The 22,400-nt window shown below is 49.1% G+C and overlaps 8 protein-coding genes across 8 annotated transcripts; 3 read left to right on the top strand and 5 right to left on the bottom strand.

The window, feature by feature from the left end:
• Window positions 1-207: 207 nt before the first annotated feature.
• Window positions 208-1,173, top strand: DEU56DRAFT_839819 (uncharacterized protein). The gene is made up of 3 exons (XM_041354927.1): window positions 208-726; window positions 795-985; window positions 1,049-1,173. The coding sequence occupies exons 1-3, from the start codon at window positions 680-682 to the stop codon at window positions 1,126-1,128; spliced, it is 318 nt and encodes a 105-aa protein (XP_041201896.1). The 5' UTR covers window positions 208-679; the 3' UTR covers window positions 1,129-1,173.
• Window positions 1,174-1,941: 768 nt separating this feature from the next.
• On the bottom strand, window positions 1,942-3,785 carry DEU56DRAFT_163778 (uncharacterized protein). Its single transcript, XM_041344839.1, has 6 exons — window positions 3,782-3,785; window positions 3,215-3,696; window positions 3,115-3,153; window positions 2,994-3,050; window positions 2,517-2,943; window positions 1,942-2,467 (listed from the first exon to the last, which is right to left on the bottom strand). The coding sequence occupies exons 2-6, from the start codon at window positions 3,588-3,590 to the stop codon at window positions 1,981-1,983; spliced, it is 1,386 nt and encodes a 461-aa protein (XP_041201895.1). The 5' UTR covers window positions 3,591-3,696; window positions 3,782-3,785; the 3' UTR covers window positions 1,942-1,980.
• Window positions 3,786-5,932: 2,147 nt separating this feature from the next.
• DEU56DRAFT_748235 (cytochrome P450) lies at window positions 5,933-8,017 on the top strand (the record flags this gene model as incomplete). Its single annotated transcript, XM_041349336.1, has 10 exons — window positions 5,933-6,131; window positions 6,186-6,510; window positions 6,559-6,707; window positions 6,760-6,875; window positions 6,924-7,046; window positions 7,101-7,290; window positions 7,353-7,434; window positions 7,499-7,624; window positions 7,703-7,882; window positions 7,936-8,017. 10 exons carry the CDS (start codon window positions 5,933-5,935, stop codon window positions 8,015-8,017), a joined length of 1,572 nt encoding a protein of 523 aa, XP_041201894.1.
• A 711-nt stretch (window positions 8,018-8,728) lies between these two features.
• Window positions 8,729-9,788, bottom strand: DEU56DRAFT_839802 (HIT-like protein). The gene is made up of 4 exons (XM_041354926.1): window positions 9,463-9,788; window positions 9,273-9,407; window positions 9,154-9,215; window positions 8,729-9,088 (listed from the first exon to the last, which is right to left on the bottom strand). Exons 1-4 carry the CDS (start codon window positions 9,614-9,616, stop codon window positions 8,900-8,902), a joined length of 540 nt encoding a protein of 179 aa, XP_041201893.1. The 5' UTR covers window positions 9,617-9,788; the 3' UTR covers window positions 8,729-8,899.
• DEU56DRAFT_839800 (Ndufs1, NADH-ubiquinone oxidoreductase 75kD subunit (775)) lies at window positions 9,789-12,752 on the bottom strand. The gene is made up of 11 exons (XM_041354925.1): window positions 12,563-12,752; window positions 12,430-12,513; window positions 12,325-12,373; window positions 12,248-12,265; window positions 12,165-12,188; window positions 12,063-12,110; window positions 11,948-12,010; window positions 10,665-11,892; window positions 10,305-10,612; window positions 10,013-10,252; window positions 9,789-9,959 (listed from the first exon to the last, which is right to left on the bottom strand). Exons 1-11 carry the CDS (start codon window positions 12,636-12,638, stop codon window positions 9,869-9,871), a joined length of 2,229 nt encoding a protein of 742 aa, XP_041201892.1. The 5' UTR covers window positions 12,639-12,752; the 3' UTR covers window positions 9,789-9,868.
• A 61-nt stretch (window positions 12,753-12,813) lies between these two features.
• Window positions 12,814-14,611, bottom strand: DEU56DRAFT_163590 (uncharacterized protein). Its single transcript, XM_041344838.1, has 3 exons — window positions 14,259-14,611; window positions 13,496-14,200; window positions 12,814-13,445 (listed from the first exon to the last, which is right to left on the bottom strand). Exons 1-3 carry the CDS (start codon window positions 14,571-14,573, stop codon window positions 12,999-13,001), a joined length of 1,467 nt encoding a protein of 488 aa, XP_041201891.1. The 5' UTR covers window positions 14,574-14,611; the 3' UTR covers window positions 12,814-12,998.
• A 2,927-nt stretch (window positions 14,612-17,538) lies between these two features.
• Window positions 17,539-19,515, bottom strand: DEU56DRAFT_874147 (glycosyltransferase family 90 protein; the record flags this gene model as incomplete). Its single annotated transcript, XM_041355927.1, has 7 exons — window positions 17,539-17,615; window positions 17,677-17,885; window positions 17,934-18,290; window positions 18,346-18,883; window positions 18,934-19,036; window positions 19,091-19,228; window positions 19,276-19,515. The coding sequence occupies 7 exons, from the start codon at window positions 19,513-19,515 to the stop codon at window positions 17,539-17,541; spliced, it is 1,662 nt and encodes a 553-aa protein (XP_041201890.1).
• A 726-nt stretch (window positions 19,516-20,241) lies between these two features.
• DEU56DRAFT_874146 (NAD(P)-binding protein) lies at window positions 20,242-21,305 on the top strand (the record flags this gene model as incomplete). The annotated part of the gene is made up of 5 exons (XM_041355926.1): window positions 20,242-20,266; window positions 20,321-20,765; window positions 20,859-20,860; window positions 20,883-20,941; window positions 20,991-21,305. The coding sequence occupies 5 exons, from the start codon at window positions 20,242-20,244 to the stop codon at window positions 21,303-21,305; spliced, it is 846 nt and encodes a 281-aa protein (XP_041201889.1).
• Window positions 21,306-22,400: the final 1,095 nt, after the last annotated feature.

Here is a 22,400-nt window from a genome sequence, read left to right as displayed (position 1 = left end):
TTGGGCATCCCCAGGCCAGTTATTGACGCGTGTTTTTAACCAGTTTTTGACAAGGTTTTTGACACCGGCCATATTATAATTTTTGTGCTACAGAATTTGAGAAAAATTGAACTTCCAGGCTACGGGACCACCACCAGCTACCTCTGAAGATGGCCCAGGTATTTGTGACTGATTTTGAGCCTCCATCTCGATTGTTGACGATTCTCTAGTACATCCTGGATATAAACGAACTCATCGATGATTGAACTCCATTTCATGTCGTACCCTGGCCATCTGATCCATATCCAAAACTCACACTACCCTGGCATCGGTGACGAACTCCCAGATAATGACTTACAAACAAATACTACGCACCCTTCCGAGTCTGCGACCGAAAACCGCTTCTCTCTGGACCCCACATGCTACCTCCAAATACCCCTGGCTCGCATCCTCAGTACACGCGACTCATTCTAATTCTCACGCGACTACTGCTACTGCCAGTGGGGATGAAGTATGAATTTTTTCCCGTCTTCTTAAACGTATCCTCGGGTCCCACAAATGAAGTGTCGTGTCTTACAAGCCTGTCAACATCAGGAAAACGTGCAACTGCCGTTACGGTGCCCTCGCGATCTTCTCAATTTCAATCAAGTGTGATACTTAGAACGAGCTGCAACATCTAACTAGAGACTGATGGGTCAGCATGGTCCATGAGGGTTTGAGGATTCTGGGCGTCTTGCTGCTGCTGAGGTGTGTGCACCGTGCGTTTATTGCTGTTTTACTACATCAACATGCCTTTTGTTTCTATTGACACTCAGGTTTTTCTGTGGGCCCAAATTGAAGTCCTTCAATCTTTCACCCGTCTCGTGGAGTGTTCGCCTGTGTGCCACCATTGCGTCGCTTGCACCACCATGTCCTTTTCTCGAGGACTTTTTCTTTTCCCCCTGCTTTTTCTTCTTCTCGCACGTGAAAATGTGCAGTACATCCCGACTCCAAGAAACTTACACGGCTGTCGTTGGTAATCAACACTGTATCAGTCGTGGATGCTAGCAACGAATTGATCATGCTCAACTCTCGCATGATGCTTCCGATCCTATCATCCAAGGGACTCGACTACTTGGACCTCGGGCATTCTTGCACAGCGCATATTGACGATACATTTCTCAGGGAGTTGACCCTGTCTTGCCCATGCCTTGAGAAGCTCTACTTGGGCGACCAGGAGGAATGGCTCGTTGCTCCATTGCTGACCTTCGATGTATGCGTATGTCTCTTGAAGCACTGCCGCCAGCTGTCCTCTCTCGGGATTTTCTTCAGTGCCACTTTCGAACGCGATACCATATACATGGCCCCGGTTGACGCTGTCAGTCCAAAGATCATAAAATTTCATGTCGGGGCATCCCCAATCGACGGAGCTGTGAAGGTCGCTGGGCTGTGGAGGATACGGAGGTTTGAGAGGGGATCTGAAGAGGGTTTTCCACGAGGTGTGAGTTCTTGAGCGCTCTGGATCATGCTCATTCGTATCCGCCACCCCCACTTCAAAGCTTCATGTAAGAACAGAGCTGCTTCGGTGGGTAAGAGAGTACGAAACATTTCTTGTGAATTTTTTGATCCCGCAATGGTTAGAGACAGGGATTATTGTGGAGGGAGGCGTTCGTAGATGATGGGAGCAAAGGGCAGCCATCAATAGTGAGGCCTGCATCGCTAAGAACGAGGAAAGCCTGCTGACGAGTTCCAGTAGTGTCTGAACATTTAGACGAACATTTTGAGAGAGGGGATTGTTATGGCGTTGGTGGATGTGAGCAGTGAGCATGGATCAGCTGTCGATAGTGAGGCCTGCATCACCAAGAACGACGAGTAAAGCCTGCCTTCCAGCAGAGTCAGGAAATCTAGACGAACACCGCACGCACGTTTCTTTCCTGAAATACAATTTTTGCGTACTATGACACTGCCTTACAGTAATGCTGAGTATGATTACAAAAGTATGAAAGTAAGAAAGTAAGAAAACTACAAGTGCGGCACAAAACTAATCCACGACACCGTCGTGTATGCGTCAACGGGAAGATGACGTAATGTCGTAAACATAAGTACCAAGAGCATAACACGACCTGCAATGTACAACAGGGCAAATGTAATCATAGCAATAGAGGTCATATCACCTAAAGCTATGACATCACTTATTCCATACGACAGATATTCAATCCAGGGTGTGCAAGTTATAGCGACGGCACTGATGCGCCACAGGAGCCGTTCCAGATTCGTAGGAAAGGCAAAAAACCAAGCCATACCATGGATGCCGCCAAAGATGGTCGCCATCAGAATTCCGGCAAACGTAAGAATCCACTTGTCCCATCCATGTACTCCAAGGCTGCCATCAAATGTAGGAACTCGGAGCTGACGCGTGGCAACGTCAATGCTCGTGAGTTCCATAAATGGACCGAAGGCTGCATCAACGATCACCTCAACGTAATTGTGTTCGTCATCTTCAGAGACGCTGAGGTAGACAATAAACAACGGAATAATCAATCTAGACGCAGACATACGCATCAATGTCATCCTCTGCATGAATGTGATCCTCTGGCTCTGACTCGGTCGACTTCCAATACACCGGATATGGACACTGAACATCGAGAGGCTTATTCCACCATAGCGCATAGGTCAGGAAATTGAGAACCGCAAACGCGAGCGTCCCTGTTTCCAGCTGGGTGGTTTCGAGGTGATAGATGGCGCGGGTGATGAGCTGCAGGATGAACCAGGCCACCTGAAGGATGATCAACCCTTTCGATATCACATTGCCTTTACTCTTGTCGCAGATCCGCTTTGCCGTTAGGGTAGGGGCATCAATACACCCTTTACGTATCAGCCTGAGAATGTCGTTAGGCCATAGTGTACGGTAGGGTTCCCCGTCCACATAAAGCATAAAACCGCCCATCAGTACAAAGAAACTGTGGGTCTGAGTCCACGTGTAATCTAAGGATTCACATCAGTCAAACGTTTGGAAGAGCGCGAACGCAGCTTACCTTCGGATTGAGCTGAAAAGTAAGCAGGCGCTACGAGAAGCCGGGTGCTATCATGATCTTCAAAGTCAGGCGAGCCATGAGGAAGCATATTCAGGATTCAAAAATAGAATGTCGAGCTCACCTCCAAGTTGCTCTGCAGGCACCCCAGCCAACTCATAATCTGAGGACGTGCATGGTGAGTTGTCTGAGGAACATATCCAATCTCAGAAAGCACAACTCACTTTCAGACTGCTCCTGCGGCCGAGGAACATTGAAATACCGTGACTTCTTGAACCGTTTCGTAACACGACGAGCGCTGATTCGCTGGCGCATAGCCCATACGACGATCAGTTCAGGAGCAATTAGTGCCACTATCATGATGCCAAGTCGTCGCCGTAGGATACAAAATGGGCTGTCCTTAGGACTTGGGATATTTGGGTGGACGGCGCTGTATATACAGGCGAAAATAGTGAGAACGGAGCTCGAGATGATGTTCGACAGGGTTCTATTCGTGAATGACGTGGCTTCAAAATCCTCGCTGGTAGTAGTTGTATTAGTAGTAGGTGCGGCTTGGATTACTCCAACGAGGTAGAGGATCATGCAGAGAAGTAAGCGCATTGTTGAATGTCACTTTGGAGTGGGGGTATTGCAGTTTGTACGTCCTGCTCACTATGGGTATTTGACCTGTTAACGGGCGTCAATGAGGCCCTGACAGTAAGCTTGCCTGGTGTTTGCAGCATGACAAGCGCAAGGGAAGTATCGTGCATCAGTGGCATTGCAATTTGCTGCGCGACTTGAAAGACACATACGATACAGTCAGATGAACACGATCAACGATCGACTCGCCGCCTATGACACTGCATGCAGTCTCTACACGTTCCCGACCCATCTTCGAGTGGCACAGTTGTAGTGAACCATCAAGATTTATCTCTTGCTGATCTTCTGATGAACCATAGACGCTGACGCCGACGCCGACAACCTCGCAGCTCGTAAGAAGCTGTAGACATTACGTGACTTGTGCGAGGACGAGTAGCATGTTGCCCGGTCATAAGGAAGAGGAGCAGCACTATATACCAACGATCAACACACCATCACAGAGCAGTAGGAATGTAAACCCACATTGAGCATGAATCCGGCGCCATACTGTTCGTGAGGTGTCTTTCTCATCAGCGTTTGCGTTGTGGCCAGAGCTTGATCACAACTTGAATCACAGTGAATCTGAAGGTCTTTTCCCCGTCTACAGGCAAAAGGTGTCTAGAATGATCTGGTCGTACCATGACACGAGACACCCCATGTAGATAGCCAAGCGCCAAAGTATCTCCGTGCTACGCTAGGGTTCAGTTCCTGTTCAAGAATGGATCAAGAACATGCTGGAGCTGACCGCAACACATACCTGTGATAGAAGCAGAAGACCCATGCAATGGAGCGCCCAGAATCGTTCTGTGGTACTCGAAGCGTGGTCTCCTCGTTGCTGGCGAGAAGGTTCTTGGTCTTGCATGACTAAATGGTCTAATGCCTTCGTGATACCCAGCGTCCTGCATCAGCTACGAAGTACTTAATATGAACTTTCTGAGTAATGCAGAACGCCAGGTATGGTGGCTAGTAAGAAAACACGTCATTGGGGATGGAACACCGAGAACATTATGGCGCCGTGCAAGGAATGAGAAGCAAATGGAGGCGATGCAGCAGGAAGAGGTCAAGTGAATGTGAAAGGCTCCTCATGCGCCCACATATATCATGCTGTACATGTGCCTGTATCAGCTTGTAAAAAGTTCAAATCAATTCCGAACGCCAGCGATATCATCCGCATTTCTGACTCTCTAGCTCCAGAACAACAGTGTGTGAATTCACTATCGTCTCCTTCTGAATCCCACTCATCATGCGCCACAGGACCTGTTGCATATTTGTAGGAAAGGCAAAAAACCAAGCCATACAATGGATATAGACGCCGACAAGGACCTCGCAGCTCGTAAGAAGCTGTGGACATTACGTGACTCGTACGAGGGCAAGTAACACGTCAAGGAAGAGTGGTTGCGTGGACGATTGTGGCGGTGATGGGCTCATATCATGTCCACTCCGTGAAATTTTAAGCACAAAAGTAGATGTATATATGCGAGACTTACTACCGAGTCTCGATTCGAATGCCACCACAGCTTGCTGGACGAGCTGTTGTAGTTATCTCGATGTGCTCCAATTTACGTTCTAACGTGCCACGGGTGCGCAACTTTGGTATCGGTATCCAGTGTTGGTTTGACATTCTGGACTTTGTTGGTGACTCGGTGTCGATGAACAGGTGCAGCGTGGTTCACTGCGGTAGTTTTCAACATGAAGAAGTCTGGAATGCGGGACGTGGTTCTGAGCACATCGAGAGAAATGACTGCCTGTCAAATTTGCTCGTGAGATGGGTGAGAGTACGAACGACCCACCGTGCGGCAGTGATTAGATGAACATTGAGCACGTCCCCGACGACCCAATTAACGTCGAGCGAACATGAAATAAGATATTCTACATGGTTTGTCACAAAATGTAGGTTCGTGGGAATTTAATACTGGGTGTCCCTCAAGGCAGGACACCGCGTCTTGACAGTTTCCTTAAAGTGTAAATTTGTTGCGGTATAGAAATTTTTCTCTCTCTCCAACACTTCGTTGCATACTAATTATAAAAACATCGTTATTTTCTCTCGACGCATCCTTCAATCAATCGATCAGCGTCAGCCGTGATCAAACCTGACAGTGCAATATGTATTGCAAATCTCACCACCCACTGGTCACTACGCCTATCAACATTATCCACCTGAGGAATGTGGCTGGTAGTAATCATCGATTTTTATGTTCTCTCGCACTCAGACGGTCGCCTGTTTCACTTGGACTGTTGGACAGGTCGTCTCTTTGATTCCGAAGCTTACGTACAAGAATGATATTGTGTCCAGTGTACTAGCGCTCATCCTCTTCTACTGGACCATGTTGCCACTCACCAACTCTACTTGGTTGGACTTATGTCTTGCTGGTGTCGCAGTGTATTTGGTAAAGCAGGTGTTCATCAAGAAGAACCCTGTATCATATCCCCCTGGCCCCCCGGGATGGCCTCTCGTTGGGAACGTGACAGACATGCCTCGCATCAAGCCTTGGCTGACCTTCACAGAGTGGGGCAAGAAGTATGGTGAGTGCCTCCTGTCGTTCCAAAATCACCCATTTCAACCCCCGTGCCGTGCAGGTGATATCTCGCATGTCGAGGTTCTGGGTCAGCACATCATTGTGCTGAATTCTGTTAAGACCGGGATGGAAATGCTGGACAAGAAGAGTAACATGTACTCTGACCGTCCTGTTCTTCCGATGTGCGGTGAACTGGTTGGCTGGAATCTCTCTTTGGGTCTTCTCCCTTATGGTGACCGTTTTCGCTGGTACCGCAAGAACATCCACCGTATCATTGGCAGTCGCGCTGCCATGGATGTCTACAACCCCATCGAGGAGATTGAGACTCACCGATTTTTGAAGTGCGTACTAACGAAACCCGATCAACTCCAGGCGCATGTTCGACAGTATGTTTCATTAATTGTTATAATTGACTTGAGGTTCAACTGTCATAGCACCGCTGGCGCTATTATTCTGCGAATTTCTCATGGTTATGAAGTGAAGGAGAACAACGATCCCTTCATCAATCTTGCAGACCACGCTATGAACCAATTATCGCGGTCCAGTGCTCCCGGTGCCTTCATGGTTGACATCATGCCATTTTGTAAGGCTATAGCATTCTGCCGTTTGCTTGTAATTAGCCTGACTATTGTCAGTGGCCAGGGTCCCTGAGTGGTTCCCTGGTGCTGGATTCAAGCGCTTAGCCCGTGAATGGTACGAGACCCGCGAACAGATGGTTACTGCACCCTACAAGTTCGTCAAGGATCAGATAGTAACCCATATCTGTAGTTTTGCGATCATGAGTTGAACGTGTTTACAGGCTGCTGGCATTGCCCCAATGTCTTTCACCTCGAATTTGTTGGAAGGTCGCACTTTATCTGCGGAAGAGGATAATATGGCGATGTGGTCTTCTGCATCCCTATACGCTGGTGGTGCCGACACGGTTTGCACCTCCCTTCTTTTTATCATATTTTCAGACTAACATCCGTCTCCTCAGACGGTTTCTGCAATCTACTCGTTTTTCCTAGCCATGACACTCTTCCCCGATGCGCAGAAGAAGGCTCAGGCTGAAATAGATGTCGTTGTCGGTCCCGATCGCCTTCCCTCTTTCGCCGATCGCGAATCTCTCCCATACACTGAGGCTCTTGCGAAAGAAGTCTTGCGCTGGAATACCGTAGTTCCAACCGGTATGTGTACCTCATTTATCACATTCTTTAATTGCCTAGCAGTATCAATTGCTCAATGACAGCTATTCCCCATCGTGTTACTGAGGACGATATACATGATGGGTACTACATTCCAAAAGGCTCCTTGGTCATACCTAACATTTCGTCAGTGCTCCCCCTTTTCCATATTCGATTTATCGACAGAATTAAATCCTTTGGATTGCGACAGGTTCATGCTCAACAATCCACGAACATATACTAATCCCTCGCAATTCAATCCTGAACGCTTCTTGGCTAAGGATGGACAGGAACTTGAGCTGGATCCTCGAACTATCTGTTTCGGCTTTGGCAGACGGTAAGCCTGGAGTTTGTTTGGAGCGAAATGCTAATCTCCTGCCCCGCAGAATTTGCCCAGGTATGGCTAACTCAGAAGGCATCGATTAACAACACAGTCCTCTGATTCGCTTGCTTTTGATTGTATAGGTCTTCATCTCGCTGATGCCTCGGTTTGGATATCTACCGCGATGTCACTCGCAGTTTTTGATATCTCCAAGGCCATCGAGAACGGTGTTGAGATCACCCCCGAGCTTGACCCCTCATCGGGTTCAATCAGGTATGTCGTGCATCTTCTCGTGTCTGCAGTACTGGTAACAAATACACTTCCAGCCATCCCAAGCCTTTCAAGTGCTCTATCAAGCCTCGCTCTGCGAAAGCCATCGCGCTCATTCAGCAGGATGCTAACTACTAAGCGCACAAAGATGCAGGAATATACTCGCTGTGGGTAGCCTTTTTCCCATCTGATATGTAGGTCTGTCATATTATTTGTATTTAACACCAGAAGGCAAAAATTGTCGAGATATCGTACATTCTTGGAATGATTGACATTACATGTTCTGCTATGAAAAGTGTTTCCTGGTCTGGCTGACAATTAGCGTGGCTGGCGTCTCCTGCGCAATGATCATGAGCATACTTTTCTTCTGTTCAGTGACAAACGCTTCACTAAACAAGTTTTACGCATGGTGACCACCCTCAACCATTCCCCGGCACCTATTGTGATACTCGCCGTATGAGATACCTTCCAGCACTGTTGACATTAAAGAACCGTTATCCAACGGGATGCCACTCACAGCCATAGTAGAAATAATGTCTACAGCTGTCCACAGTATGTGAGCGGTGTCAAGGTGTGGGCGTCTTCACCAATTTTTTCATGTATATCGTTGTGTAGAGACAGCGTTTTTTCAGGAATCGTACGTATCAATCCATCCTCCTCGAGGCATTCGCTGATAGATCTCCTGGAAACGTCTTGCGGTATCATGAAGCATCACCGATAGGCTGTTGTATTTTTGGTAAACACTGCCAGTGTGAGGCTGTTCAGCACAACTTGGCGCACATCTGGAAGGCTTTCCGAAGAAGTCTAGACGCGAATCATATCGCAGCATCTGATACGGCGAGGCAATCATGATCAGTGTCATCCATCAAGTCGACATGAATTAATATTGTCACAAATGGGCGGTACATACTTAAGTTATCATCATAGCAGCAAGAGTCCGGGATGATGTCATCAGTGCTACAACAAGGAGTAGAATATGCTTCATATGCAGAACCGCATGATGAATGCGATCCCGTACCGTTATAGACTGGCACGTATCCTCACAGCCAGACCCTTCCCTTCATCTTCATCGAGCTCCTCCCTCGACTCAAATTCCTTCTGGTGCATCTCCCGCCGACTCAAAGGTATCTCATCCTCCTTCGCTTTCTCTGATACATCTACTCGTGGGGTCGAGTCAAACGACGGAGCAGGAATAATATGGTAGTGAACCTAAGCAGGACCATCACAGAGTGAGCCTCAAAGCTTTAAATGAAGATTCTCAAGTAAAGACATACATGTGGCACTGCTTGCGCATACTCCTGATTGCACACTACATTTAGCGCAGTGTTACCCAATGCTTCATACCAATCTCCTTAACACATCCCACCGAAGATGATCATAGCAGTATCCTCACCTTTCGCCAGTCCATTCGCCACTTTCGTCACAGCCTGCCCTACCGCGCCGGCATAGTCTGGGGGTAACTCTGATACCCGCGAGTAATGGGCTTTGGGTATAACAAGGGTATGCCCTCGTCTCAAAGGCAAGATATCTATGCAGGAGGTCATTGTCAATAGGGTTTTCGCCTGCTTCTCAGCGTCAAGTACCTAGAATAGCTATAACCTTATCGTCCTCATACAGACGTGTCGAGGGCATTTCGCCTGCAATGATGCGGCAGAATGGGCAATCACGATCCGCATCGTCCCTCCATTCTGTTGGTATACTGCGGTTGGTATGCGCGCCAATGATGAAGGATGTCATGAGAATAGAGGAAAGGGTCCAGGAACCGGACAGAGGAACACTTTTACCTCATCTTGGCAGCTGTTTAACAGCTTATCCGACTCGAGGTCGAACAAAAGCGATAAGTAGAATACACATCGTGAGAGCCCATGTGAGTTGCATGTGAGATCTTGGAAAACAGTTGTAAACAGGATGTCAGGCTTCCGAGTGTCTGGTCTAGTAAGATTTATTTAAGAGATTGCCACAAATACCCCTACTATTAGTATACATCCATCACGCATACGCTGCTTCCGAGCCCTTCTCACTGAATCCGTAGTCCTCTCCCTTAACAAAAGCACGCGTACATTGTGCCATAGTGACGGATCTACCAGCGACCAGTCAGTCTGAGTATATGAACAAAAAAAAAGAGATACTAACGCGCGTGAGATGGGGTCGGTTTGGTAAAAGTTGGAGATGGGTTTCAGGAAGGGCTTGCCAGAGACCTTCGCGGATGCAGTGTTGGCTGCGATGGTCTGAAGACCCGCCACAGCGACTTCAGGAGATGTCCGTTCTGCAACATCATAGCGAACAAGAGTGGGTGAGATATCCCACATGCGGTCACGCAAACTCAGGACGTCATCGTAGGGAAGCGGTGAGCCGAGGACCTCAGAAAGTGCGCTAGAAGAAAAGAAGTGAGCATAAATAACAGTCGAACGAAATAGCAGCTTACCGGATAATCTTCCAATCCTCGCGGGAAGCGCCAGGTGGGGGAACAGCGGCACGACCTACTTGAGACCGGCCCTCCGTGTTCACCCATGTCATAGCCTTTTCGGTGTACGCTGCGGCAGGCAGGCAAACATCAGCGAGCGAGGCGCCGAGATCTCCGTGGTGACCTTGGTAAACGACGAATGCATTTGTAGGTATAGACTTGGCGTCAACTTCATCGGCGTTAAGCAAGTAAATGAATTTGGGTTGGGTACTGGCGGCGTTCTTCGAGGGAACGAACCCGATCTCGTATGCAGCGGGTCTAGATGCAACCTAAAAGGCAATTAAGTCTACTGAAACTCAGGGGTTGAAAGTCAAGGCTTACCCTATGTAGGACGGAGAAGCCATTCCACTGAGGGGTAATGAGCGAATCTTTGTTCTTTTCGACGAACTTGGCCAACGCGTTGTAAGCAGCAGCACCGTCGGGTTGCTCTGCAAGAGCGCTTCCAACGATGATCAAGGGCCGCTTGGCCGCCTTGAATTTGGCTGCAAATGCTCCCTTTCCGGCAATGAAGTCAGCAAGAGCATTAGAGTCTGCCCCAAGGTAGTCGTAACCGTACGCCGTATCAGCACGCTCGCCGATGAGGCCGACCTCGAGACTCGTGTGCAGCCAGCTCTTGCGAATGCGAGAGTTGAGGACAGCAGCCTCGTGACGTGGGTTAGTGCCAACTAGTAGGATGGCATCGGCTTCCTCAACACCAGGAATGGTAGAGTTGAAAAGGTAATTGGAGCGAACGTCAACACCATGAGGGGGCGGTGCACTGCCATTGATCTGGTCGAGCGCAAGATTATCTGAGCCTAGGCGGTTGATCAAGTCTTTGAGAGCGACAAGGGACTCCGTATCGGCAAGGTGTCCAGCAACGGCTTGAATCTCATTGCCGGTAGCCCCTGAGGAGGCAATACCATCTGCAATTGCTTGCAGAGCTTCCTCCCACGTAGCTGCAACGAAACGGTCGCCCTGCTTGATAAGAGGTGTCGTCAAGCGCTGGAACTTCAAGCCGTCGTAGGCATAACGCGTCTTGTCACTGATCCACTCCTCGTTGACTTCATCGTTGGTTCGAGGCTGGATGCGCATCACTTGGACACCGCGAGAGTCGACGCGAATATTCGAACCAAGGGCATCCATAACATCGATGGACTCGGTGTTTTTTAGTTCCCATGGTCTGGCGTTGAAGGCGTACGGTTTGCTTGTCAAAGCACCGACGGGACAAAGATCGACGATATTGCCGGAAAGTTCGGAGTCCATGGTCTTCTCAACATACATGCCGATCTGCAAGTCATTACCGCGACCCGTCGTACCAAGTTCCTCAACACCGGCAACCTCGTTAGCGAAACGGACACACCGCGTGCATTGAATGCAACGGTTCATGGAAGTTTTCACAAGAGGTCCAAGGTCCTTGTTCTCAACCGCACGTTTGCCCGTAATTTCGTGGAAACGCGTGCGATCAGAGCCGTATCGCATGGACTGGTCCTGAAGGTCACATTCACCACCCTGGTCACAAATAGGGCAGTCGAGTGGGTGGTTGGCTAGAAGGAATTCCATGACACCCTCACTGTGCGCCATGTGAGCAGAAGAAATAAAATGCAGACTACTCAGCATTATCTTACCGAGCTTCATGAACCAGCGGAGTATTTGTGAACACCTTGGAACCAGGCATGGCAGGCATAGCACTGAATGCCAGTGATGAGTGCGCGAACGTAGAGAATGAGTATATTGTCATACCATGATGCTACTGGCTTCGGGGAACGTTCAACCTCGACCAGACACATACTATAGCAAGCGTTAACGTGCTGCCTCTCTTTCCCCGTTACACTTTGCACTCACCGGCAGTTACCAGCAATCGCGAGTCTGAAGGGTGACTTTCAGCCTCTACATTCTATCAAGGAAGAATACGCATCCTGACGAACCTGTCATGGTAGCAAAACCTGCAGAGGGAGTTAGTGAGCAACTACCGGGGTAGCACGGAGAGATAGAAAAGACGCACCGAGGGATTGTAGCACCGGCAGCCTCACAAGCTTGAATCAACGCGGACCCTGCGCGATAATAAACTCTGATAAACGCGACACGCGAACAGCATAAAGATATGTACCTTGCGGAACCGTTACCTCCTTCCCGTCAACAGTAAGAGTGATGTCAGCTTGACGTGCGGATGTGGATGCTATTGACCTGCGGCCTACAAAACATGAACACTCAGGATGACACAGAGAATATGGCAGGCGCACCTCCATGTGAAGCACCAGAGCAAACGACCTTCCCGAGTCGCCCCGTCGAAGTGGGCCGCGAGACCAAGCGTAACATTAAGGTATTATCTGGAGGACCAAGAAATATGCAAAGAAAACCGAACAAGTGCAGGTCGCTCGCACGGACGAGCGTTGTCGGTTAAAAAAGCGGGGAATATCGGTGCTCGTCGTTATACACAGCGACCAACGAAATCGCGAGTATTACACGATTCGAGCGGAGTTCCAATATGTCGTTGTGCCGAACATGTCCCGAGAAAAATTAAGTCGGCGTGTTCATCAGATATGTCATTACTTGCAGGCAGTAAATAGTACAAGTACAAGTACTAATAAATGTCCAGACTGAGCTCCATCGCGGCCGTTCCAGCAGCCAATTATTAGATGATTACAAGATTACGTCCTTCGTACCCTCCATCCAGCCTCAAGGAACATAAATAACGAGGAGGACATTAACAATCAGCTTCTCAAGTTCCCCGTTCGATACAAAGTGCACCCTCTCCTTCGCAAGCGGACCGGGAACCCAATCAGAAAGGATGAATATTTCCGCTTCGGAAAGAGGGATAGCACCGCTCTCCTCAACCCTCATCCTCAGGTTGTCAGCTTCGATTTTCATTATCTCCACGTCATCTTCTTCCGGCCCACCGTAGTAGCTCATCGGACCACGGACGGATTTTGCTGAACGAGCAGGTGATCCAAAAGCGCTGGGGAAGCCCATCGATGATAAGCTTGTTGGCGAATCCAGAACATCGTTTCCGCATTCTACGGTCCGATCGATAGGCCAGACATATCCCCCTGCTGCCCAATGCAGCTCTGGCGCAAGCTTGTACACCTTCAGGGCATGGTATAATAGAGAATCACTGCCCTTAAGCTGATCGTCTGACGTCAGTAACGTCCTGACCGCAGTCACCTGAGACTCACATGAGGAACCAAAGACTCGGCCAGGCCCTCCGAAGGGTTGACACCGTAATCCTGTGTCAAATAGAATGCTACTTTGCGTCCGCGAGAAAGGCTGAGAACTGGGGAAAGAAGATCAAGGAAGTATTCGCTCGGTGTGATCAGGGGATCGACTGCTGCCCCGTATGTCTTCAGATGCACCGCGTACGTGAAGCTCATCCGGCATCCTTGCTGGATGGTCTCGACTTCGTACTCGCATTCCCCAAGGAACGCAGTCCAGTGGACCTCCGAAGGTTTGCCTCCACCTCCGAAGAACTTCTCTTCTGTCCCTTCTGCATCTCGGACGATCATATTTCCCCCGCGATGGTGGACAGGCAAAGTAACACATATCGTAGCAACTCTACCATCGTTGCGTAATGTACGAGGCTGGGGAGCCATACGCGCTCCTGTTGCCATCACCTCTAGCTTATCTCTCAGGGCAGTGAGGTAATGTCCCATGGGTAATGCCGGGAACAGTGCGTTACGCACCGCATCGAGGATGGGATGGTTGGCGATTTCGAGAGTGGCAGTCAAGGGAAGGTTTCCGGGGTAGAAGAGGGTTTCGCGATCAGGGTATACATCATATCCAGGTGTCGGATGGGGTTTACATGCAGCGAGTAGTACTTCGAGAGCCGGAGGTGTGTCGTAATCGATGTTGATGGGGAAATCAAGCGAGTGTGTGATACCACTCTGTAAATCGGACTCAGATTCAGATAACGACTGTTCATCGATGCCACGAACAGCTCACCTTCGAACGGAAGAATAGCACCAAGGATGCCGGGTCCATTGGGATGTGACCGGTGACGGTGAACGGACGGGCTTTGGCGGTGAGTAAACGTGACACGCTCGCACGAAGAGCACTTTCCGCGCCATATTCAGACTGACGACGACGAACGCCTGGTCGCTTTGGAGATGAGGTGGACATTTTGAGGGGTCTCTCGATCTCGAATTCTGCTGCACCTCCTTTCCGCGCAAATTGACGACTACTATCCGAACGGCTGCTGTCTGAGAGGCGACTCGCAGCAGATGGTGTGGGAGAGCCCAGTGCTGATCGTGGATGCATTGTAATGGTAGAGATATCGCTAGTGGTTAAGGAAAAGAGTGAGGATCTGTGGAACTGGAAAGGCCTCTATTTACCAGCCGGGAACACTGAGTGGCCAAAAAGAGCCACATCTGGCGTGCCGAGATCCAGTGGGCAACGATGACATCGAGCCAATCACGCGCCCACAACGTGTTTGATCCATCGTAGACAAGATGGGGTTGGAGGTACAGCAAGATATCTTTGGTAAAATTTGGCCAACCCGCTAGCAATTCCAAGCCGGGGTTGGGCGAACGTGTTCCTGATCTCATCTTGGAAGAACGTCTATAGCGGTCCTGACAATTGAATAAAGTTCAAGAACTAGACGTCTGATTTGAAACCGCCTGCAAGACTGAGTACAACGCGGCGTCAGCATGGCAATGTTTAGAGTGAAAAGTAACAAGACTTTATACGTACAAACACCTTTTGTCTCTGAAAACAAAGCACTGATATTTCGGTTGATTGCCAGTGACTCCTAGAAGTCAACAATCAGCTGACACGTGCATGCCTAACATACCAAGATTAATCCTTTGTATAGCAGAATTGCAGAAAACCTCCACTCCCGGTCATCCGCGATTGTTTGAATCAAAACATTTCATTTCAGCGCTTCTTATGAAGTGCACGTGATTCGGGCGGGACGCCGATGGGGCAAGTGGTACCGCCACCAAGTCCAAACCATGCCATGCTTTGCCGTTTGCACTTTGTCCAACAAAAAAACATATTGCTTCACGCTACCTAGGGACTAGACACTAATATGTCTGCAGCTACAGTTGAGCGATAAGCTCGGTCACCGTCAGCATCTTGAACAAACCTAGTAAGATGTGAACACGAGGCCCGTCAGCAAGGCGTCTACGGCGCACCTGTGTATTACTGCACGATTGGCACGTATCAAAACGACATCCACAGAGCATTGGAAGGAATGTGGTTAGGCGAAGCACAAGGCCGCCTTCCACTCTTCACACACCGCCATCAGATAAGTCACGATCGGCTCAGGCAACTCGCGTGGTGGACAGAAGATTATGGCGATGAACGCAGCCACAAGGAACTGTGGCATGTCCACCGCAGACACCAAGGTCCAGCCGCCATCGGGAAGGGAAGACCAATATGGATGAACGATCGAGGGGTCCACCACCCAGTATAACCAGCCTGCACCTGAATCGTCCAACTGAAACATCCAAGGACGGCCTACTCAGCGACACACTCAGGAACAGATGGAGATACATACCAAATCAGCAATATGTGAGCCAGCCGACTGTCTCCAGAATACCTTCGCCCGTCCTCAATGTAACCAACGGGGGTCCCCGTGACCAATCAGACCATGTACGCACTCATCGTCAGACACCGAGAACTGATCGTGGACCGATGTCTCGATTGGCAGGAGGAATCACCGAGATCATCATGGGCGATTCAACCGGTGATCCTCAATTTAAAGAATCCTGGCCATCGTCTCCACGAGTTTTGTCTTAACCCAGATGGCTCCGTTTGATTCCTGTACTCCGCATTATTGACCAAGTTATGTTGTTCGTCAGGGTCGCCTTATCTATATATCTCACATCTCTTCTTCCTATGACCAGGCAGCCTGATTTGGATGAAGAAGGACCACTCTATTTTTGTGTGCAAGACAATGATACGCCCGAAACTGACATCTCCTCGAAGGACGGCGGTGCTAGGCATTCGCGGTAGCCTGGCGCAGCCGGACATAGGTCATGTGCAGTTCCACGAATGGCTCCAAGATCTTGTATCGTATTTCAATTCGGGTTCAGCCCGCGGGGTTCCTGCCAGCTCTCCTTTCTCGATATCGTGACTAGTGACCCTCAGGGGATGTTTGGTCGTGCTTATCAGTATCAAGAGGCCTCGCGTCCAGATCAAAGATCCGATGTGAGAGAAGATGATGGCGACCGTGATCAGGCTGCGTCCGTGGTATGTGTTTCGTGCGATAACGCGTGTCGTTGATGACCCTTTGGCTCTGTTTATTTCTAAAGCCTTTGCCAAACAAAAAACGTCGCTTAATACGCCACTTGTTGGTGGCAGTATGGCCGTCAACTTTCAAGCGAAAACGAGGCACGACAAAGAATCCTTTGATAGCACAATGAAATGTGATAACATAAATGGGACTAACCAACTAGAGCGCTCTAAGTCACAGCAACCCCGGATGTTCCCGATGCTCAGTACTTATCAGTACCACCTTACGTCACTCACAATCTCTTGATCCGGAACTTCTTCAGTGGCCTCCTCTGGCGCACAACCGTTGGCAGAGGGTCTTTCGCACTGCCAGTACTAGTGTCGTCCTCGTGTTTTGCGTGCTCCGAATAATTCACATGGCCTGATAACACTGCAATGGCAGTTGGCCATCTGGATTTCGCTTCCAAGTTCCGGCTTCCTCTTCGTTCATACACTTGGAATCTGTTGGCGACGTCTTTCCACCACGATGATAATGTTCCGCATCACTGGCCACCGCACGCGTGCCTACAGCTAACGGCCATGAGTCCGATACACCGTATCTCTTGTGCCCTTCAGAGGCGTCATAAGTACCAATGAAGCTTCTCTTATACCCAAGACCCCACTACAGTCGATATGCACCGCAGAAGCCCACTGCAATCCAAGTTCCGTTTTCTTCTGATATGCGTGACAACGTACAAGTGGATAATTTGCGCCCGGAATCTGTTATCCATGTCTTTTTCTAAGACGATTCTGATGTACGGTCTTCCGTGCTTGTCGTTAAATCGGCGATCATCAAGTCAAATTATGGCTCCCGTGCGCATTCTAGCTACAGTTAACGGCCGCAAATCCGACATATACTGCAACTCTTTTGCGCCTTCAAAGGCGTAAGTTATATGAACAACTACTGATGGCCCAGTACTCCACGAAAGCTGATATGAAGTCCAAATGAAGTGAGATCAAATATCAAGACACAGTAGGCTTTGCCGCAGTGCGCAGGCCTATCTCTATGTTACAACACAAAATTCATCGTATCCCGATCATCGGCCCAGAGTCTCGCATACTCCAAACATAGTCTATAGACGTATGCTATTACCAAACCAATAAGTCAGCCGCTTTGCAAATACATGCCCGAAAAGCTAGAACGCACCTTCCATATCGATAGTCCTCCCAATTGTCTTCCTCCACTGTCGGCCCGCACGTGCGATACGCTGTAAATGCTGGTCGCCCTCAAGTGACTTTATCATGTGCTCTGTGGTCAAGTTGGAAGCTTCCAAAGTTGAGGGCGTCGGTCCTGAGAAATACGCGTGGATGTTGTATATCTCGGCGTAAGACGAGGATAGAGGTATATAGTGTAGCCTTGCTTGCCATTCAGCCCTGCATTCGAGTGCCAATTATAAAACACACCATGGCTGCAACCAATCTGTGAGGTACTCCCGCCACACAGTACTCTTTATGACCGCACTTTCACTAGATAAAAGTGCCAAGAAACGGCCCGAGTAGCCCATACCATCAAGATCAATGAGATATTTGTACATCCAGTGCTGACCGAGGGGCACAGGTGGTGCGAAGCGGTGGCTTTTTCTAAGTGCTTCCTCCCCACCAGGATACCCACCAGTCGTCGAAACAAATGCAGCATCCATTATCTCGGCATTTAGCTGTTTCGTAGACACGGTAGTGGTAATGAAGTTGTTGGGGTTTGACGGGTCAGCATGGACAATCGTTTGATTTCCTGCTGCGCTTTCGTGTGTCATGTGAAGAAATCTGTCATGGAAGATGAAAATCGTGTAATAGGGCAGCAAGAACAGGAACAAATTACCTGTGTCTTTGGTAATGCGACGCAAAGCCTGGGGGAGTGCTACCACCACCAGTGTCCGCACCCCGCCAGAAAATGAAATCTAACTTTTCTTCCCATGGAACCTCCAAGTCATCGACCTCATTGGGTTCATCAGCGGTAGCATTGAATCCGTAGGTGTACCTGGGATGTTGTCCGAAATAATAGTGACTCGGAATCCTGATATCCAAGAATCCTGCGGTCTTTGCGGGTGATAAAACAGGGTAAAGGACGGGTATCGTGCGCCAGTCCGAGAAAAAGTTGCCCTGGGAGTAATGGGCCCAAGGATACGAACAATAATCAATGGAATCTTCGACGCTTGGCACAAAGGTGAACTCGTCTCCAGGACCTTGAGCGGGACCGAGGAAAACTTTTGAATTGACAGCATTGGGATTGCGGTATGAAGTATAGAGGCGACGGGCTTCAGTGTCAGCAGGACACGTTCGGCGATAAGCTGCCCAAACACTTCCTTCCCCCCTCCAATCGGAAGTGAAGTCAGCCCCAACCATAGAGGTTATTCCACCTAAAGCACAGTTAATGCATGACTACACACGTACTAATGTCATAGCAGACCTGATGAATCTTGTACCGTCATGTTAGGAAATTGGCGGTGTTCCCAAGGTACCAAGATCCTGCCCTCTGCCTTCGAGTTGATGGCGAGGTACATGTTGGGGAGCTATACATACCTTCATGAACAGAATGAATGGGCGGAGGGGCTTTGCATACACACCTTGTCTTCAAATTTATGGAACAAAGACATAAATCCCAATGCTCTACGGCCTCCCTCGCTATCCGACCTGTCAATGGAGGCCCCTTCAACCTTGCCATTTACGATACGAATCAGATCGATAGACGGAAGATCGCTAACCTGCAAAATACGTCATGGTACGGTAGTGGGAGGGAGATCAGACTCACTTGGACAGTCCTCCTTCGAAACTCCACGCCCGACAGACTCCAGAACGGGGCCAGGTCTTCGTCAATGGCATCAAACTCGTCTACCAGTCTCACGTTGTGTTCCTGCGTGAACAGCCACCAATCTCCGAACCCTCTGGGAGGCTCGCGCCCGTATCGTTTCCTGTATTCACCCACAGCATCTTCAAGAGTCTTGCTTTGCCTCGAAAGCAAGTTCTTAAACTTCTCCTCCGCGTCCGCCATCAACTTCGGTATGGGGTGTTCGGTGAGGGCGGTGTATGATTTCTCATGCTTGACAAAAGGGAGCCACTTGGAAGAAGTCGAGAACCAGTTTGCTCGTGAACTTGAGTCTTGTGGAGAAGTGTGATCTTTGTGGCCGGCAAAGAGGCCAGCTTGCATGAAAAAGAGGAAGACACAGACAAGAAATATCCAGCCGCGCCATCTTGTTCCCTGTGCATCACCTTTATCGATGGACCGCATAGTTGAATCCCTGACAATCGAGCGCGTAGATTATGTTCAAGGTAAGATGGAGGCAAACATGAAGAAGACTCTAACGGCGCTTCAGCGTTCTGGTACGTGTACCGTAAGTACGTAACTGGTCCCTTTTTCACCTGACAACTTCCTCTTCTGACACGCACATATGATACAGCCGCTAGCTGATATACGAACAGAATTTAAGAAATGTACATATGCACATATGGTGGAATGTTGCGTTCAAGTCCGTATTTACATACAACTAACTGGCTGAGCAGGTTTGGGCTGCGACGACACGCATCATTTTGACAAAATTGCGCAGTCACGGTAAGCATTGCCAGAAAAGCCAATTTATTAGTGAGATCATAACACAGTAGAAAAGTGTCATGCTGACTGAGAGCTGAGCGCTGAATAATTGTCTGTAATAATAGCGCTCGAGAGATATAAAGCCAAATCTGATCCCCTGCAGAATTGCATCTCATTAAGAGCCCAATCATGGCAGAATCAAAGGTGTGGTTAGGTAAGTTCTCGGGTTCTGCTCACAGAGCTACGAGAAATGACGAAGCAATACAAGTTACTGGATCGTCCTCGGGATTCGGTCGCTCCATGACAGAGCTCCTGTTGAAGAACGGAAATAGAGTGGTCGCAACTCTTCGCCGCAAAGAAGTCCTGTCCGATCTCGCCGAACAGTATCCTTCCTCCCAGTTGCTGATCGTCCAGACGGATGTTGTAAAGAGCTCGGAGGTGTCTGCTGCATTCGCAAAAGCCAAAGAGGTGTTCGGACGTGTTGATGTTGTTTTCAACAATGCCGGTACGGCTATCATCGGGGAGATGGAGTCCACGAGCGAACAAGACGCTCGCCAGATCTTCGAAGTGAACTTTTGGGGCGCATCAAATGTCACAAGGGAGGCGCTTCGAATGTTCAGGGAAGTGAACAAACCGATCGGGGGAAGACTATTGCAGAATTCTTCGGCACTGGGCTTGTTTGGAGGAGCTGCCGCATCCTACTATGCCGCATCGTGAGTAAATATGGCCATTCGTGATTTCGATACTCACCCACAATTACTTCTGACAACAGTAAACATGGTGAGCGTGTTTGTCTCAGACCATAGCAGTATCTCAACCCGGATTTCCAGCACTGGAAGGGTTGAGCGAAAGTATCGCACAAGAACTAGACCCAGCATGGAACATACAGGTTTAGCCAATCTAACCTCGATGTAAGACTCACACTAACGCCTTTGTAGGTTACCATGATCGAGCCAGGTCCATTCCGAACAGCGATATCCAAGGAAAACATGCAGATTCTTCCTCAACATCCAGCATATGCAGATCCAGAGCTACCTGGTTCTAAATTCCGCCATCATATGACTTCAACTCTGGCAGACGGAGATACTGAAAAGGCAGTGGTAGTCATCGAGAAGCTTACTCACCTGGATGAACCACCGCTGAGACTTCCGTTGCACAAACTTGCAATCGGAGCGGTGAGAGAGAAGGCAAAAAGTCTCATCGAAACCATGGACAGATACGAATCATGGTCGGAAGATGTCTACTTTACGTAGTACATCTGAGGTGTAATAATTAATTTGGACGCCATTGGACTCAATCGGGAATGTGGCAAGATACAGAACGCCAATGCGATATATTCTTGCCCGAGAGATCTCCAAGACCCACGACCGTGCGGGTGAACCAGCCGTAGGCACCCATAACACCCGACCCATGACCCGCCCGGCAAGCACCATCTGTGTCATACCCTCAAGTGTGATAGGAAGGTGTATGAGGGATGGTGCGACTAGGGTTAAGCATGCAAGGCGAACCTGGTTTGCATGAGCCGTGAATCAGACACGTAGTTGTACGTGGTCAGCTGTGATTCAGTGGAAAAGCAAACGCTCAAGGCCTTCGAATGAGGCGGAAATAGACAACTCACTGATGGGCAATCTCAGGTGTGAACGACCGAAAGGTGGTTGTGGTATAATAAAATTTGACTGTGTGATACCGAATCAGCGCTGCATCCATGATTTAATTACATACTATGCCTTGCGCACATGGTACATTAATGCGCCATTATGACGTCCGCATGTTATCACTTGGCGTCATTGAATATTGATCTCATGTCCGCCGACGAGTCTATCTCCTTCCAGTGTCCCGTAGGCAGACCCTGATGGAAGGAAAGAAAGTCGTTCCAGGTCGTTCCTTCTGTATCAGGATCTCCTTCTGAGTGGAACTTCCGGAGATACCAGTGCTAGCCATGAGGCCGTCGGTCCAGTGGATGGAACTGAGAGGTTTCATCATACTTGCCAGCTTTCGCTGTTGTAGGGAGCATAAAAGAAATGCGGGGAGGTAGAGCACCAAGGGGTTTGCGGATTTGGATAGAGGTGCAGAACACAGTTCAACTTGAAACAGGGCAAGCAGTGCCAGGGGTCTGGGCTATAGCCATTTGTTCGGGACCTCTGAATCGACACCCCCATGCTGTGAAGGAACTCCAAGGAAGAACAATACATCATGATCACTTGATCACCACCCTCATTTCCTTCGAATTAAGTCGTGAGTGAACGTGGCGGGACGTTACACGTACTAATTATAAGTTCGCCGCCATGATACCATCTCACAAAGCAAAGGAGTCTTGCTGACTGACCACTGAGTAATCAATGAACATG

The sequence above is a fragment of the Suillus clintonianus genome (genome assembly GCF_016758775.1).
Source record: "Suillus clintonianus strain FC179 chromosome Unknown DEU56scaffold_156, whole genome shotgun sequence".
NCBI lineage: Eukaryota > Fungi > Basidiomycota > Agaricomycetes > Boletales > Suillaceae > Suillus > Suillus clintonianus.
This window is presented reverse-complemented; position numbering and strand designations above follow the sequence as displayed.

What these genes read in the sequence shown, in the direction of transcription:
- DEU56DRAFT_839819 (XM_041354927.1), top strand. Translation starts at nt 680, where the DNA reads ATGGTCCATGAGGGTTTGAGGATTCTGGGCGTCTTGCTGCTGCTGAG. An exon ending in GGCGTCTTGCTGCTGCTGAG is followed by an intron (nt 727 to 794) that starts GTGTGTGCACCG and finishes ATTGACACTCAG; the next exon opens with GTTTTTCTGTGGGCCCAAAT. An exon ending in ACTCCAAGAAACTTACACGG is followed by an intron (nt 986 to 1,048) that starts CTGTCGTTGGTA and finishes ATCATGCTCAAC; the next exon opens with TCTCGCATGATGCTTCCGAT.
- DEU56DRAFT_163778 (XM_041344839.1), bottom strand. Translation starts at nt 3,590, where the DNA reads ATGCGCTTACTTCTCTGCATGATCCTCTACCTCGTTGGAGTAATCCAA. An exon ending in GCCGCAGGAGCAGTCTGAAA is followed by an intron (nt 3,154 to 3,214) that starts GTGAGTTGTGCT and finishes GCACGTCCTCAG; the next exon opens with ATTATGAGTTGGCTGGGGTG. An exon ending in CTTTTCAGCTCAATCCGAAG is followed by an intron (nt 2,944 to 2,993) that starts GTAAGCTGCGTT and finishes GTGAATCCTTAG; the next exon opens with ATTACACGTGGACTCAGACC.
- DEU56DRAFT_839802 (XM_041354926.1), bottom strand. Translation starts at nt 9,616, where the DNA reads ATGACATCCTTCATCATTGGCGCGCATACCAACCGCAGTATACCAACA. An exon ending in GGCGAATGGACTGGCGAAAG is followed by an intron (nt 9,216 to 9,272) that starts GTGAGGATACTG and finishes ATTGGTATGAAG; the next exon opens with CATTGGGTAACACTGCGCTA. An exon ending in ATGCGCAAGCAGTGCCACAT is followed by an intron (nt 9,089 to 9,153) that starts GTATGTCTTTAC and finishes GGTCCTGCTTAG; the next exon opens with GTTCACTACCATATTATTCC.
- DEU56DRAFT_839800 (XM_041354925.1), bottom strand. Translation starts at nt 12,638, where the DNA reads ATGTTACGCTTGGTCTCGCGGCCCACTTCGACGGGGCGACTCGGGAAG. An exon ending in CTCTGGTGCTTCACATGGAG is followed by an intron (nt 12,514 to 12,562) that starts GTGCGCCTGCCA and finishes CATGTTTTGTAG; the next exon opens with GCCGCAGGTCAATAGCATCC. An exon ending in CCGCTGGTTCATGAAGCTCG is followed by an intron (nt 11,893 to 11,947) that starts GTAAGATAATGC and finishes CATGGCGCACAG; the next exon opens with TGAGGGTGTCATGGAATTCC.
- DEU56DRAFT_163590 (XM_041344838.1), bottom strand. Translation starts at nt 14,573, where the DNA reads ATGCATCCACGATCAGCACTGGGCTCTCCCACACCATCTGCTGCGAGT. An exon ending in TGCTATTCTTCCGTTCGAAG is followed by an intron (nt 14,201 to 14,258) that starts GTGAGCTGTTCG and finishes TCCGATTTACAG; the next exon opens with AGTGGTATCACACACTCGCT. An exon ending in CCGAGTCTTTGGTTCCTCAT is followed by an intron (nt 13,446 to 13,495) that starts GTGAGTCTCAGG and finishes TCAGACGATCAG; the next exon opens with CTTAAGGGCAGTGATTCTCT.